The sequence below is a fragment of the Melanerpes formicivorus genome, unplaced genomic scaffold (assembly GCF_026170545.1).
Source record: "Melanerpes formicivorus ecotype bairdi unplaced genomic scaffold, bMelFor1.0.p_v2 SCAF_26, whole genome shotgun sequence".
NCBI classification, from domain to species: domain Eukaryota; kingdom Metazoa; phylum Chordata; class Aves; order Piciformes; family Picidae; genus Melanerpes; species Melanerpes formicivorus.
Window position 1 is genome coordinate 9,052,852 of NW_027142378.1, and position 13,545 is coordinate 9,066,396.

Genomic DNA, 13,545 nt, shown 5'->3' on the forward strand with positions numbered 1-13,545 from the left:
TCATTCACATTTCAGAAATTAATATTACAGATTGCTAACATCACAGTGAGGTTAAAATAAAGCTAGTTCTGGTTAGTAATGTAGTTTCATAGACTTGTAGAATTGATTCAGCTGGAAAAGACCTCTACGTTCATCAAGTCCAACCATCAACTTAAGACCACTGTGGCCATTCAACCATGTCCCAAAGTGCCATGGCCATCTGTTTCTTGAACACTGCCAGGAATGGTGACTCCACCACCTCCCTGTTCAAATGCCTGACCACTCTTTCAGGAATGGTCACAACTGGCACAACTTGAGGCCCCTTCCTCTCATTTTATCACCTGACACTAGGGAGAAAAGACCCATCTCCACCTCACTCCGACCTCCTTTCAAGGAGTTGAAGACAGTGAAGTCTCCCCTCAGCCTCTTCTTCTCTGGACTAAACAATCCCAGTTCCCTGAGCTGCTCCTCACCAGACCTGTTCTCCCAACCCTTCACCAGCTTTGTTGCCCTTCTCTGGATGTGCTCCAGCACCTCAGTGTCTTTCTTCTAGTGGGGCCCAAAACCGAACCCTGCATTGAAGGTGCAGCCCTACCAGTGGTGAGTACAGGGGCACGATCACTTCTTTACTCCTGATGGCCACACTATTGATGATCCAGGCCAGGATGCTATTGACCTTCTTGGCCCCCTGGGCACACTGCTGGCTCACATTCAGCTGGTTGTGAATCAGCACCCCCAGGTCCTTTTTTGTCAGACAACTTTTCAGCTACTTTGCCTCAATTTATGTAACTGCTTTCAGAAAAATTAATCAAAGGGGAGAAAAAAAAAACCCCAAGCACACAAAACTTCAATGCTGCTGGCATAAGCAACTCTTCTCAGTGCCATGCAGATGAACTCTGCCAAATCTCATCTTTCTCATTTTTCATGCAATATTTTATTCAGTGCATTCTGTAGCCCACAAACAACAATTTTCACTAACCTTTAAAGTTTCATCATTGCCTCCTACATCTGCAAACTTCACTGAAGGATGGTAAAGCTCTGGTCCCTTCCTTCTAACTGTTAAGGAGAAAAACAAAGTTATGCACATCTAAATATAGCATAATATTAGTTCCTAACATCAAACAAAAGAGTACTCAGTCTAAACAATGAGCTAAGCATAGGCTGTATTGTTAGTTTTTGGTAGGAGACACAGGACTGGAATATTTTTTTAGTACATTAAAGCTAAATTACTTATGAAAAACTATTCCATTTGAGGTGACTTCTCTGAACCTCAGGAAACACTTCTCCATTGATGGATTCCAGCCATAGTGGCAGGGGTTGGGAGGCACATCCAGAGATTGAGTCTAACCCCCTGCCAAAGCAGGATCACCTAGGGCAGGTCACACAAGAACACATCCAGGTGGGTTTTGAAAGTCTTTACAGGAGACTTCACAACCTTTCTGGGCAGATTGTTTCAGAAGCTTTTCCCCAGATGCCATCTCTTTATTTGAAGCAGCACACCAAAAGTACCAAAAGTAACTTCTCACCTTTCTCTTTAAGTAAGATGGAATTAATTTCTCCATCTACATCTGTAAGTACTTCTTTTTTCCTTTTTGCTCTCTTATCCTTTGTCTTCTTTCTTTCACTCTCCAAGACAGAAAATTCTGTTGATTTCTAGGGCATAAAACCAGAATTATGACATAAAAAACTTTCTGAGCCAATGAATTTCTGCAAATGCTTAAGAACAAAATGTATTCTTAAATGATCTTCTCTGATGCTCCATTTAAGACACAATATTTGATATTTAAAGACTCCAGAAATGGAGACTTCACCATCTCTCTGGGCAGCCTGCTCCAGTGCTCCGCCATGCTTCCCATAAAGAAATCCCTCCTCATGTTTAGATGGAACTTCCTAAATTCAAGTTTGTGCCCATTGCCTCTTGTCCTATCACTGGGCACCATTGAGAAGACTGGCCTCATCCTCCTGACACCCACCCTTTAAATATTTATAAGCACTGATAAGATCCCCGCCTCAGTCTTCTATTCTCTAGGCTAAAAAGCCCCAAGTCCCTCAACCTTTCTTCTTCACCTTTGTAGCCCTTTGCTGTACTCTCTCAAGCAGCTCCCTGTCCTTCTTGAATTGGGAGCCCAGAACTGCACACAGATAAGGCCTCACCAGGGCAGAGTAGAGCAGGAGAACTGCTCTGCCAGCCTCCATCCTTGTCTTAGCAGAATTAAAGCTGCATGGTGCTGCACTTAACAGGGGAAGGCAGAGAGTGACTTAGGAGCCAGTCTATCCAGAAGTTATTACTATATTTCTGCTTGCTACTTAAATCACACTGGGTTTGTAAAACACAATACCTCAGAATTCAGTTTCTTCTCATCTCCTTCTCCATCCTCAGAAAGGTCAATGAAAAAGTCTTTTCCACTGGGAGTTTTATCAATGAACCAGCCACCTTCAGAGACACGTGTTCCAACCTGTGCTCCTGAGGAGAGGGTGCTTGTCTGAGGTGCTGTTCTCACAGGAGTGGGGGTTTCCATTGGCTCAGTTTTTGGAGTGGCTGGAGCAGAATCAGGATTTCCTTTCTTGTATAAGCTCAGCAGAGAACTGTTCATGTGATTTGTGGACTGCAGATTCAGGTATTTTAAAGGAAAATGCACAGGTTATAATGTGGATTATTTGTATCAAGAGGCCAATGAAAACATAAGCAACTATTCAGCATTGTCTCAGCTGGAGAATGTAGAATCATAAAATGGCTCAGGTTGGAAGGGACCTTACAGATCATCTGCTCCAATCTCCCTGCCATCTCAACATCTCTCAACTAGACTTCTTTCTCAAAGCCTCATCCAACCTGGCCTTGAAGACCATCAGGGAGGGAGCATTCACAACCTCCCTGGGCAACTCATTCCAAGGTCTCACCACCATTGTACTGAAGAACTTCTTTCTAAGATCCAGTCTAATCTACACTCCCTCAGATTAAAACCATTCCCCCCCTTGTCCTATTGCTAGATACCCTTATGACAAGTCTTTCTCCAGCCTTCCTGCATGTTCCCTTCAGGTATTGGAAGGCAGCTATAAGGTCCCCCCCAGACCATGCACCTTCCAACCCATTCCTCTGCAAAACAAACAACTGCATATAAATACATTTGCTGGTTGAAGAAACAGCAGCCTTTGCTATTTATCCTGAAAGAAGCCCTGTTAATTGACAGTCACTTCTTTTACTGAAAGTCACATGTGTCAGTTCCTTCAATCATTTCATTAATTTCATAGCCAAATACTTCCAATCCCTAGTGTGCTTTCCTCAAAAGTGATTCCCTACCATGGCTTCCTCCCTTTTGTTCAGAAAATAGCCTCTTTTTAGCTTTGTAGATTGTAAGTTGGAATTGCCAACTCTGACTGTGCATCATCTTCATCTCCACTTTTAAACTCTCCAAGTGTGTTGCAATTTCACAACACAGAATCATGTGTGATGCAAATGAAGTCAGAACAAAATACAACTTACCAGATCTTCTGGATATTCATCAGAATCAGAGGTATCTGTGGCACTTCCTGCAGCCCTTTACATGGAAGGAAGGCCAACATTATTATCAGAGCAGAACTACAAGTGAGACATCCCCAGAACTATGATATGTAGTCTAAGACTGGAGGAAAAAAATCTGATCTACAGGCTTGATATTTATGACTATGAAGAGTGAAAACTGCATCATTTCCAAGGCTGTGATGACTTGGATCAATTTGGCAATCTGGCTGAAACACAGTCCTAAAGCAAGTGATGCAGGATCAGTTTGATTCAGTTCACTAAGAGATCACACAATCACCAACACTGGCATGAGGGAAGTAGTAGCAGATCACCGCTGATCCAGACCCATCCTTGTGACAAACTTTCTAATTTCATAGAATCATAGAATTATAGAACGTTAGGGGTTGGAAGGGACCTCCAGAGATCATTGGGTCCACCTCCCCTGCCAAAGCAGGATCACCTAGGGCAGGCCAGAGAGTAACACATCCAGGTTGGCTTTCAAAATCTCCAGCGAAGGAGACTCCACAACCTCCTGTTCCAGTGCTCCACCACCCTCACAGTAAAGGAGTTTCTTCTCATGCTGAGGTGGAACTTCCTGTGTTCTACCTTATATCCATATTCCTTGTCCTATTACCAGGTGCCACTGAAAAGAGGCTGTCCCCTTCCCCTTGTCACCCACCCCTTGTTGCAGCCACTGCTCTGAGGGCAACTGCTGGATGCATGCAGTGCATGATTCTTTAGCCGAGCAATTCCTTAGCACACTGCACAGAGCAGAACAGTAACATTCCATGTGTGCCAAGAACAACAATCTCACATTGGCACCCTTTGATTGCAGCATGCTGCCACCTCCTTGACATGCTGGCACCTCTTACTGGGAAAAGATTTTAGCTTACATATGTGGTTGGGGTTACTGGTAAAAGGATTGATAACAAAGAGTATAAAAACAGCCACTCTGAGCAACAGTTATCTTTGGTTAGTGCTTGCTTCTCTAGGGACTTTGGTTAGGGACTTTGTTTTGGGGCTGCTATGGACTTCTGCTTCTGTTATCTACTTCTTCTGGCAAGGGCTTGGGTGTAGGGATGCTGCTAGGGATATACTCAGGACTTCTGTTAGCTGCTTTGTCTGTTTAGGGCTTCTGGGACTTCTTCTGTAAGTGGGACTCTGAGACTCTGTACTGCAAGGTATTCTACAAGGCAGTAATAAAGGACTTCAGAGAAGACTTCTGAGATTCTCTGCTCTCTGCATTCCTGGAATCTCGTTGCTATACAGCAGCAGGATTCTGCCTTTATCTGTCACCCAACAGCGTCCCAAACTGGGTAGAAGAACAACAACCCCTCAGATATTTATAGACATTCATAAGATCCCCTCTCAGCCTTCTCTTCTCCAGACTCAATTGCCCCAGTTCTCTCAGTCTTTCTTCATCTTTCTTCATCCTCATAGCTCTTCATTAGACCCTGTCCAGTAGATCTCTGTCTCTCTTGAACTGGGGAGCCCAAAACTGGATACAGCATTCCAAGTGTGGTCTCACCAGGGCAGAGTAGAGAGGGAGATCTTTACTCTCTCACACCATAGAGAAACCAGAATGATCTGTGGGACTATGTTACAAGTCAGGAAATCTTCATCCCAATCTCATACCCAGTAGGTACTTTAAATTAGCCTGTCTCTCAGATTAAGCTAGTATCTCTCACACCCAAAAAAGACTAGGAAGAAAACAAAGGAACTAAATTGCATGAAGACTGTGGTGTTATGTGGAAAACTATCAAGGAAGCCCCAAGGATATCCACTAACTATATATACAACATGTAACAGAGAAGTCATGACTGGCTCTAGTACCTGCTTGTCCTGGGTAAGAAAGAGTGCTTTCATTAGCTGTAGGTAACTTCTGATGAAGACAAGCCTATGGAAAATCTAGGCTTTATCAGTGATCTTTAAACTATCAAAATGTAATAATATGAAGACAGAAACCTTTTCAGAAACGATAATACTACTGGCATCATTAATCTAACGGCACAAGTTCTTCTTACTCATTTTTCTCCCGTTGTCTTGCTCTTTTTGCTACATGTTCAGCTTCTAAAACTGCTAAATCTTCCTGTTCTTTCTCATTACTGATGATTCCAAACACTGAAAGGAAAAGTTCAAAACATGTCAAGAAACCAGCCAAAGCACAAAGAATTTGGTATCTTGGACATAAGAGCAGCAGAAGTACCTTTTTCCACTTGTAGTCTGAAAGCGTTTCTTTTTCTTCGCCCATATTCTACACTGGAAAAACAGCAACACAGCAAACAGGTTACCCCAATTGCTTTTTCCACTCAAGATGTCTTCATCCTCAGTGGAAAAAAAATAAGAAACTAACAAACCCACAACATTTTAAATTGATACCCAAGCTTCCACACAGGGACTGTTTTTCCTTAAGCCTGGAAGAGCTCAATCACTGTCAGGAAACAAACCCACTAAACTAGAGGTGTTAAACATTGAAGCAGGTTGTCTAAGGTAGTAGTGGAGTCACCATCTATGAAAGTGTTGAAAAACAATGTGGATCTGGCTCTTTGGGACATGGTTTAGTGGGCATGGTGCTGCTGGGTGGACAGTAGGCCTTGATGATCTCAGAGGTCTTTTCCAACCTTAATGATTCCATACTGGTCTCTGAAAGTTAGCAAAGTCCTCTCTCACTGTAGCTATAGAGAAGCAGCAATGTACAAATGAGCACACTGGGTGTCACAACACTACTCAATTTTTTGCTTTAAGTCAAACAAAACCAAACACCTACAGGCTACAGTCCAGAAAGGACAACAAGGAATAACAGAACATAATGGTCACTATAAGAAAAATGGATTTAATGAGCATTCTTAAATATAAACAAAAATCACCAAGAAGGGACAAAACCCCCAAACCAAAACATTGAAATGCAAAAAAAACCCCAAATCAAACCCCAAGACATCCAAAATAAGAGGTTTGGTTTCCTTTCTCTAACAAGGCACTGATAAATAGAATATGCAAACAGGAATGAATACACTTCTCCACCTTCATTAACCCTAACACCCACCAATCGTCTACTGCAATACAACCTTGCTCCCCACTCAGAAAAACACAACCAGGCAAGACTCACTGTTCTGCTGAGCAGATGAGTGAGATTTAGTGTCTTACTGAAACCTGCATTTCCCTGCACTTAAGTGTCACTTTCCCTCATACTCATTAAGGCTTACTGGAGTATGGACCAATGTGCTGTAATACATCTGTAGCTGTTCAATAAAAGTCAAACCAAAACCAAACCAATGACACAAAAAAACCCCTACAAACCACAACATGATTTCGTAATGCCAATGCACTAATAAAATTTAAATCACCAGATATATCTGCAGAGGAAAACACTGGGATGGAAATGATCATAGAACCACAGACCTGTGACACTGGAAGAGACTTCTGAGATCATCAAGTCCGACTGCTCACCTAGAGCTCACATTCCCACCACTACTGCTAAGCTGCTACCACTGAACCACATCCCTAAGTGTATCTACCTTATCATCTCAATCAAGCTCAACAACTTGTACTGAACATAAGGCAAATTAAAACTTTGATTAAAAACACATAAATGCAATATAACAAAACAATGCATTCCATATTTTGAATGCAGAATCTTTGCTCACCTGTAGGTTTTCTGCAAATCAGAGGCTAGAATTCTGATGTCAACATACTGGCCACATTTATTGCTTGCAAGATACTGAAATGAAGACATTTTAAACCGTGAATAAAATCTTTGTCAATCACCTCATCTGAACAGTTAGATCAAATACACCTATTTCAAACTCTAGTACTCTTAGAAGTCAAAATGAAAATCAGAAACAGCTTTGAACTGCCTTTGAACACACCTAGAGAATGCTAAGACACAGATGATTAGGGATCTATGTTTTCTGGGGAAAAGCAGCATGTTTTATTTTGGTGCTTCAGTGACTTCTGCTGGAACTGCTGGAGCAGGTCATGAAGGGCCACGAAGATGATCAGAGGGCTGGAGCACCTCCCTTATGGGGACAGCAGAGTTGGGGCTGTCCAGCCTGGAGAAAAGAAGGCTTCAGAGAGACCTTAGAGCAGCCCTCTAGTACCTGAAGGGGGCTACAAGAAAGCCGGGGAGGGACTTTTTTACAAGGGCTTGTAGTGATAAGACAAGGGGGAATGGATTGAAGCTTGGGGAGGGCACATGTAGTCTTTTTAAAGCCCTGAGAGACAAGGCCGGCGTTTGGCGCCCGCTGCCCTCCCCTCGCGCACCTGACGGGCTGGATGCCCCAGGCCGCTTCCAGCGAGTCCCGCCGTGCCGGCCGCACGGATCCCACCCCAAGCCGCCACCACCGCCGGCCCGCGGAGCCGACAGCTGCTGGCTAGGCGCCGCTGTCTGCCCCGGCCGGTACCTGCTTAATACGTTGCTTCAGCCGCAGGTCCACGAAGTGCCCTGGCCGGCTTCGCATCGCCGCTCGCCGCCCTCACCAGCCGAGGGCCTCTCCACCAGCACGGGGACTGTCACAGCCGAGCCGCCTCAGGCCCTCTTCGTGCCGCCCGCCTACACCAGCAGACCTGACGGGCCCAGCACCGGAGACGCCCTAATCTGGGCACGGTCTCCTTCCGCCTCTGACCTACCGATCCGCTAATTAAGGTTCAAACAGACACCCCCAGTCAGGGCTACGTGAGATTCGCGGCAGTGCCTTCACGCAGAGCAGGAACATGTCCTGGCTGTTGCCGCCTGGCCGCGGATCATGAGGAGGCCTGGGCGCGAGCTGCGGCGGGAACTCTGTTTCCCAGCATGCTGTGCTGCCAGGCCCAGCGCGAGGACTCCATTTCCCCGCGTGCTGCGCGGCCCAGGCCAGCCCAGCCCAGCCCGTTGGGGAGTGGCGTACGGCGGCCGGGAGGGCGGAGGCCGTGGCGGGATGGAGTCGGTGGTCTTCATTTTCTCGCTGATCGACTGCTGCGCCCTCATCTTTCTCTCCGTCTACTTTGTATCCTTCTTCTCTAGGGCTAGGGGGTGGGGGAGCTTGGGGTGGGTAGGGTTGGAGCTGCGCCCTCGCCTAGCGGGACCGGGAAGGGCTAGGCTTCTTGAGACGGCGCTGAGGGCGATCGGGGCCGGACCCGCCAGGCTGGCGGAGGGTAGAGGGTGGCGGGGCGTGAGGGCCTCCGCTGGGTAAAGGCCGATAGCAAGGTACCCGAGCGGCAGCCCCTGCGAGGAGAAGGAGAGAGAGAGAGCAGGGGTTGGGAGGCGGGCGCGCCGCGGGGAAAGGGCGAGTGATTCAGTGCCCGAAATATGCTGGCTTCCTCGAGTGCTGGAGATGGAAGGGCTGCAGGCTGCCATGGGCGTCGGCGGCCGGGGCTGTGGAAAATAGATCGTGTCTTGGCAGAAGCGGCAGTGGTATGGAGGCGCAGAAGTGTGCTTGGCACCCTCTGAGATTAACAGGCCTAAAAAACCCAACGGCAATGCAACAGTCTTGTAGTTGCAAGGGTACCTCGCTCTACCTGAGCGTTCGAAGCTGGGAGACCGAATCCTTCAGCAAACAGAATTTCCATATTCTTTCGTACAGAGTTGCCTGCAGTCTGGTATTGCTAGAATGTAAAAGCACTGATCTGACCTCTTCTTGATTTCCCCCCCGCCCCGAATGTTCTCTCATACTCTTTCAAATTCTGTTGCTGTTTCAGACACTACAAAAGCACTTAAAGGAAATTCATCCTAGAAGGACAGGTTAATTGTTGAAAAACTCAAGGACTGCCTTTATTTTAGGGATATAATTTCTTGGAGGAAAGGAGAATGTGCTTTAGAGGACGTGGCATGATGTGTCCCAAGCCTTTCTTGAGAGGACTTCTCTGTATAAAGTCTTCATAGTTTAATTGCTGGGAGTTCATCTGATAATGATATTGCCTGTTTATTTCCCAGCACAGTATGAAGTAACCTAGTGTTGCTTTAAATGTAAAAAAAGAGGGGAAAAAAGGAAAGAAAGGAAGGCAGATCCACTTCTTAAAGCAGTACTATTTAGCTGTATTGTGAGGAGAACTTTAAAAGTGCATTAACTTTTTCTTCCCTTTAAGTTCTGGTTTCAAGAGTTGTAGTAATACACTTTTGTGATGTGGAAAATAATGAGCTTGCCTCTCTGGTGTGTTTTAAGGGTTGAACTGAACTTTAGCACTTGTTCCACAGTTGTCATTGAAAAAGCACCATAAAATCATTTGGTCTGATGATAAATGTGGCCTAACTTCGTACTTAAGGTAGGAATGATTTGTAACCAATTGAAACATGCTTTTGGCATATCAGCTGTGGAACAAGACTACACTGAGAGCAGAGTGTTCTGCCTAATTGGATAAAAATAAAGCTTTGTGTATTCTCAGTTACCATACAGTTTTTCCTTATCTTGGACTTCAGATAATTACACTATCAGATTTGGAATGTGACTACATTAATGCTAGATCCTGCTGCTCAAAACTCAATAAAGTAAATTGTTCTTCTTTGCATTTAATGTGATTTAAGAGAAGGGGATGTAATGTACATCTGTGGAACCCTGACAGGCAATAGTGTGCATGTATCTTCTGTTTCTGTTTGCTTGTCTCTTTCACATGCACATCTTTCAGCAAATTCAGTCACGAAAGGCTGTGCTTCTGACCCTTGGTGCTCTGAGTTGGGCTGCCTACATTCAATCTGTGGGACTGAGACATAACCCTTCACATAGCTCTTGAGTTCTGTGCTTTAATTCTTGAATCCACCCACACCAAGAGTGTCTGCTCGTGACTGAGCTCAGATCCTTACAGCAACTTTCTCTGATGCTTCTGTGTAATTTCTTACCTCTTGAACAGTAGAGGCTTCTATTCTGATAACTACTGTTTAAACCAAATCTGATTAAACATGATTTCACTAAATCAATGTGGCTTTCCCACATGGGTGTTCACTTTAATTTAATGTAAAGATATTTTCTCTCTTAATGTAACAGGCAATGCTGCAGGATTGAAAATGAAATGATGTGAAAATTTTCACACTGAAAATGAGATGAGGCTGACCCAATTTAGTTTTGCCAGTTTTCATACTGAACAACTTTCTTCATGGTTCCAAGTCTGAGGGTGTTTGTATGTCCTGTGCCTGCAGATTTCAGTTACCTGCTGCACTCATTCCTAAGTCCACTGTTCTCTGCAGTGATTTTAGATGAGCACTGTATACTTAAGTACTCGTGTAATGTAGTTCTGTCCAAAGAGCTGCTGTGCTCCTCTTAGAAATGTTTGCAATACTTTGGTAAAGTAACTCTGCCATATTATCTAGGGTTTGATTTCTGGCTAATTCATGTGGAATCTGAAGGTGTTGATTTCTCCACATTGTGACGAAATCACATGCCATGCATTTTCTGTCTGAGTTTTGCAGGATTAGAATCAAATGATAATTCTGTAATCTCTTTTTCAGAAAGAAATGTCCTTTTGTGCATGTAACTTGTTTTTTTTCCCTTTCCCTTTTTGCAGTGGGTGGTCCCTGAGGTGATTGGCCATGCTGTTGTAACTGTACTAATGCTTATTTCATTGCACTGGTTCATCTTTCTCCTTAATTTACCAGTAGCAACATGGAATATATATAGGTAAGTGCAAAGGGGGTTGTGTGCTTTTTTAACTTTCTTTTTTTCCATGTTACTAATTTACCTTGTAGTGTAGTGTGGAAATAGTCTGTACAGTTTAGATTGGACCTTGAAGATCATCTAGTTTGGATGTGGCACTTGGTGCCATGGTCTAGTCATGGGGTCTGCGTTGATAGGTTGGACTTGATGATCCTCGAGGTCCTTTCCAACCTAAGTTATACTGTGATAGTTCTTGAGCTGGAAGCAGCCTTCTTGGGTCTACCTGACATGAAACTCTCCCAGCAATTAAAATGACAAAAAACTCAACAGTGTCAAGGATATGAAACTTTGGGCCTTTCCTTGCACTCTTTCTAGTGCCCAGGAATCTTGATTTGAGTCGTTCATAGGAAACAATAGCATGTTAATTGGGATTATGAGGCAGGATGGTTGTGATAAAAACAGGAGAAAACCAGGGATCCTTTGTCTTGCAACATCTTGTTTTAACTACCGAGGTTTATGATTATCTGAGTGTGGTTTTTTTGGTGAATAAATCACTATTTCTTACCTAAATGAATTAATTTCCAGTCCCTTTCATCTAATGCATTTTTCCACTGCGGGTAGATGTTTCCTTCCTTGACACCAAGGAACACAAATAACCACAAATAACCAAGAAAATAAACTGGAATTGGCTATGACCAGGAAACTTTCCCTTTTATGCATGGGAAGCTGGGCTGATCCTTTTAGCAGCATCTCTTGTCCCTTTGCTCTGTGGGTTGTAGTGGCACAATACAAGCAATATCCTCCATCTGAGATGGAATTTAAAGAGCTCCCTTATGCCGAATTGTGAAACAGCTCTTCAGATAAAAATTCCTTTTGTGAAAGCTCTCCCTAATGTTTTGATGAGTATAATTCTGGTTTTACTTCTGGTTTGTGTTGCTTGTTTTTGTCTTTTTATTTCCTTAAACTTCCAGGTACATTATGGTGCCAAGTGGAAACATGGGGGTATTTGATCCCACGGAGATCCATAACCGAGGACAACTGAAATCACACATGAAGGAAGCTATGATTAAACTAGGCTTTCATCTGCTGTGTTTCTTCATGTACCTTTACAGGTTAGTTTCCAAAATTGCTCACAAGGAACAAAGGAATTGTCTGCCAGCTATTTTTATACCCTCTGTTCTGCCAGCGTAATTGCTGGATTCGTGTCTTATCTTCCCACATCTTGCTAAGCCTCAATAATGTATTTTGACAGCTATCTGTGAGCTCATTATATGCCTTTATTCTTTCTGATCAAACACTGTTTGGAAACCCAGACTACTCCTCAATCTCAAAACCACTATTAAGTACAATCTAAGGAGTTAGATGATTTCAGCACCTAGGATAAGTGGCCTATTTAGAATGGAAGTTATCTCGAGGACTAAATTTATTGTACAAGCTCTGTCTTAGAAAATGAAGTGTAACTCACCCAGCTCTAAACAGATGAGTTTTGTGGTGGGGCCACTTACTACAAGATGAAAGAACTACTGTTCTAGTGCAGTATTGCTTCTGCAGTCCTTGTCTGCATAAGCAAAGCCCACAGTATCGTTGCCCTGACTTTCAGAATCAAGTGCAATTCTCTCATGAAAGCAATAGCTGTTCCTCTTTGCACATGCTTCAGTAATCCACTGGTGTCATGTTTTCTGTTTTGTCACAGTATGATTCTGGCTTTGATAAATGATTGAGAAGTTGAGAAAGAAACCTTAGCTGCCAAACTGGGTCATCGCTCCAGTGACTGGTGGTGGAGCCACAGACATCTTCCGACCATACCTAGATCAGTGTCGTCATGCAGTATATTTTTTCCTCCTTGAACAAGAAATATTTTTCTGTATTTTTAACATAAAATATTTTCAAAAGACATCAGATTGGTGTAGCAGTTGTTTTTGTTCCCTTTTACAACCCAAACTGCTGGAGCTGCAGCCTCTGTAAGATGAAATCCTTACTTACAGAACTGATCTCTTAGGAATTAAAGGGTGAGAAGTGGAACTCCTTTCAGCAGCATGGGCTGATAATAGTGGTAGCTCCAGAACAAATTTAAGTGCAGCTCTGATGTCTGCTTCTTACTGAAAGGTGTCAGGATGCGCCTCTGGCTGTCAAACTGTCCTATTAGAGCCTAGTTTGAAGTGCTTGGAACATAGATTTCAAAGTGGAACAGTAGCACAGTTTGCATCTTTGTGTCAGTGTGTTTTTCAGCTAAAAAGCAATGGAATAAAAATGATGCTTTTCTCCCTTTCCATCCCTCCCTTCAACAACCCATATGGAGTGTCTTGTGTCCCCTTTGGTAAAAGTGACACTGGTGTGTAAGACTGAAAACCAGATAAATAAGAAACATGATTAATACTTGCTTTTCCCCTTCAACTCTTATTTTGTCATTGAAAAGACATCATAGATCTCTGTACAAAGCAAGCTTCATACTGCACCAGGGTTGGAGTTGATTACAGAGCAAAAAACTATCTGCAGTCACTACTCCAC

At 43.7% G+C, this 13,545-nt stretch overlaps 2 protein-coding genes across 2 annotated transcripts in view; one reads left to right on the forward strand and one right to left on the reverse strand.

Annotated features, from left to right (window-relative positions):
- Positions 1-8,252, reverse strand: part of NVL (nuclear VCP like) — a 36,510-nt gene extending 28,258 nt beyond the window's left edge. Inside the window, exons 1-8 of the mRNA XM_068153548.1 lie at positions 7,879-8,252; positions 7,123-7,196; positions 5,685-5,737; positions 5,503-5,599; positions 3,461-3,515; positions 2,319-2,585; positions 1,506-1,632; positions 959-1,035 (exon numbers count right to left, since the gene is read on the reverse strand). Of these exons, the coding sequence (XP_068009649.1) occupies positions 959-1,035; positions 1,506-1,632; positions 2,319-2,585; positions 3,461-3,515; positions 5,503-5,599; positions 5,685-5,737; positions 7,123-7,196; positions 7,879-7,935 (807 nt within the window). The 5' untranslated portion in view covers positions 7,936-8,252. The remainder of the gene's footprint in view (positions 1-958; positions 1,036-1,505; positions 1,633-2,318; positions 2,586-3,460; positions 3,516-5,502; positions 5,600-5,684; positions 5,738-7,122; positions 7,197-7,878) is intronic.
- Positions 8,253-8,329: 77 nt separating this feature from the next.
- Positions 8,330-13,309, forward strand: CNIH4 (cornichon family member 4). Its single transcript, XM_068153550.1, has 5 exons — positions 8,330-8,460; positions 9,870-9,938; positions 10,949-11,061; positions 12,009-12,149; positions 12,731-13,309. Exons 1-5 carry the CDS (start codon positions 8,392-8,394, stop codon positions 12,756-12,758), a joined length of 420 nt encoding a protein of 139 aa, XP_068009651.1. The 5' UTR covers positions 8,330-8,391; the 3' UTR covers positions 12,759-13,309.
- The last annotated feature ends 236 nt before the right edge of the window (positions 13,310-13,545 follow it).

Bases quoted from the DNA above. Each gene is read 5' to 3' on its own strand.
- CNIH4 (XM_068153550.1), top strand. From the start codon at position 8,392: ATGGAGTCGGTGGTCTTCATTTTCTCGCTGATCGACTGCTGCGCCCTC. The intron at 8,461-9,869 runs GTATCCTTCTTC...CTTGGACTTCAG, and splicing joins TCTTTCTCTCCGTCTACTTT to ATAATTACACTATCAGATTT. The intron at 9,939-10,948 runs GTAAATTGTTCT...CCCTTTTTGCAG, and splicing joins GCTGCTCAAAACTCAATAAA to TGGGTGGTCCCTGAGGTGAT.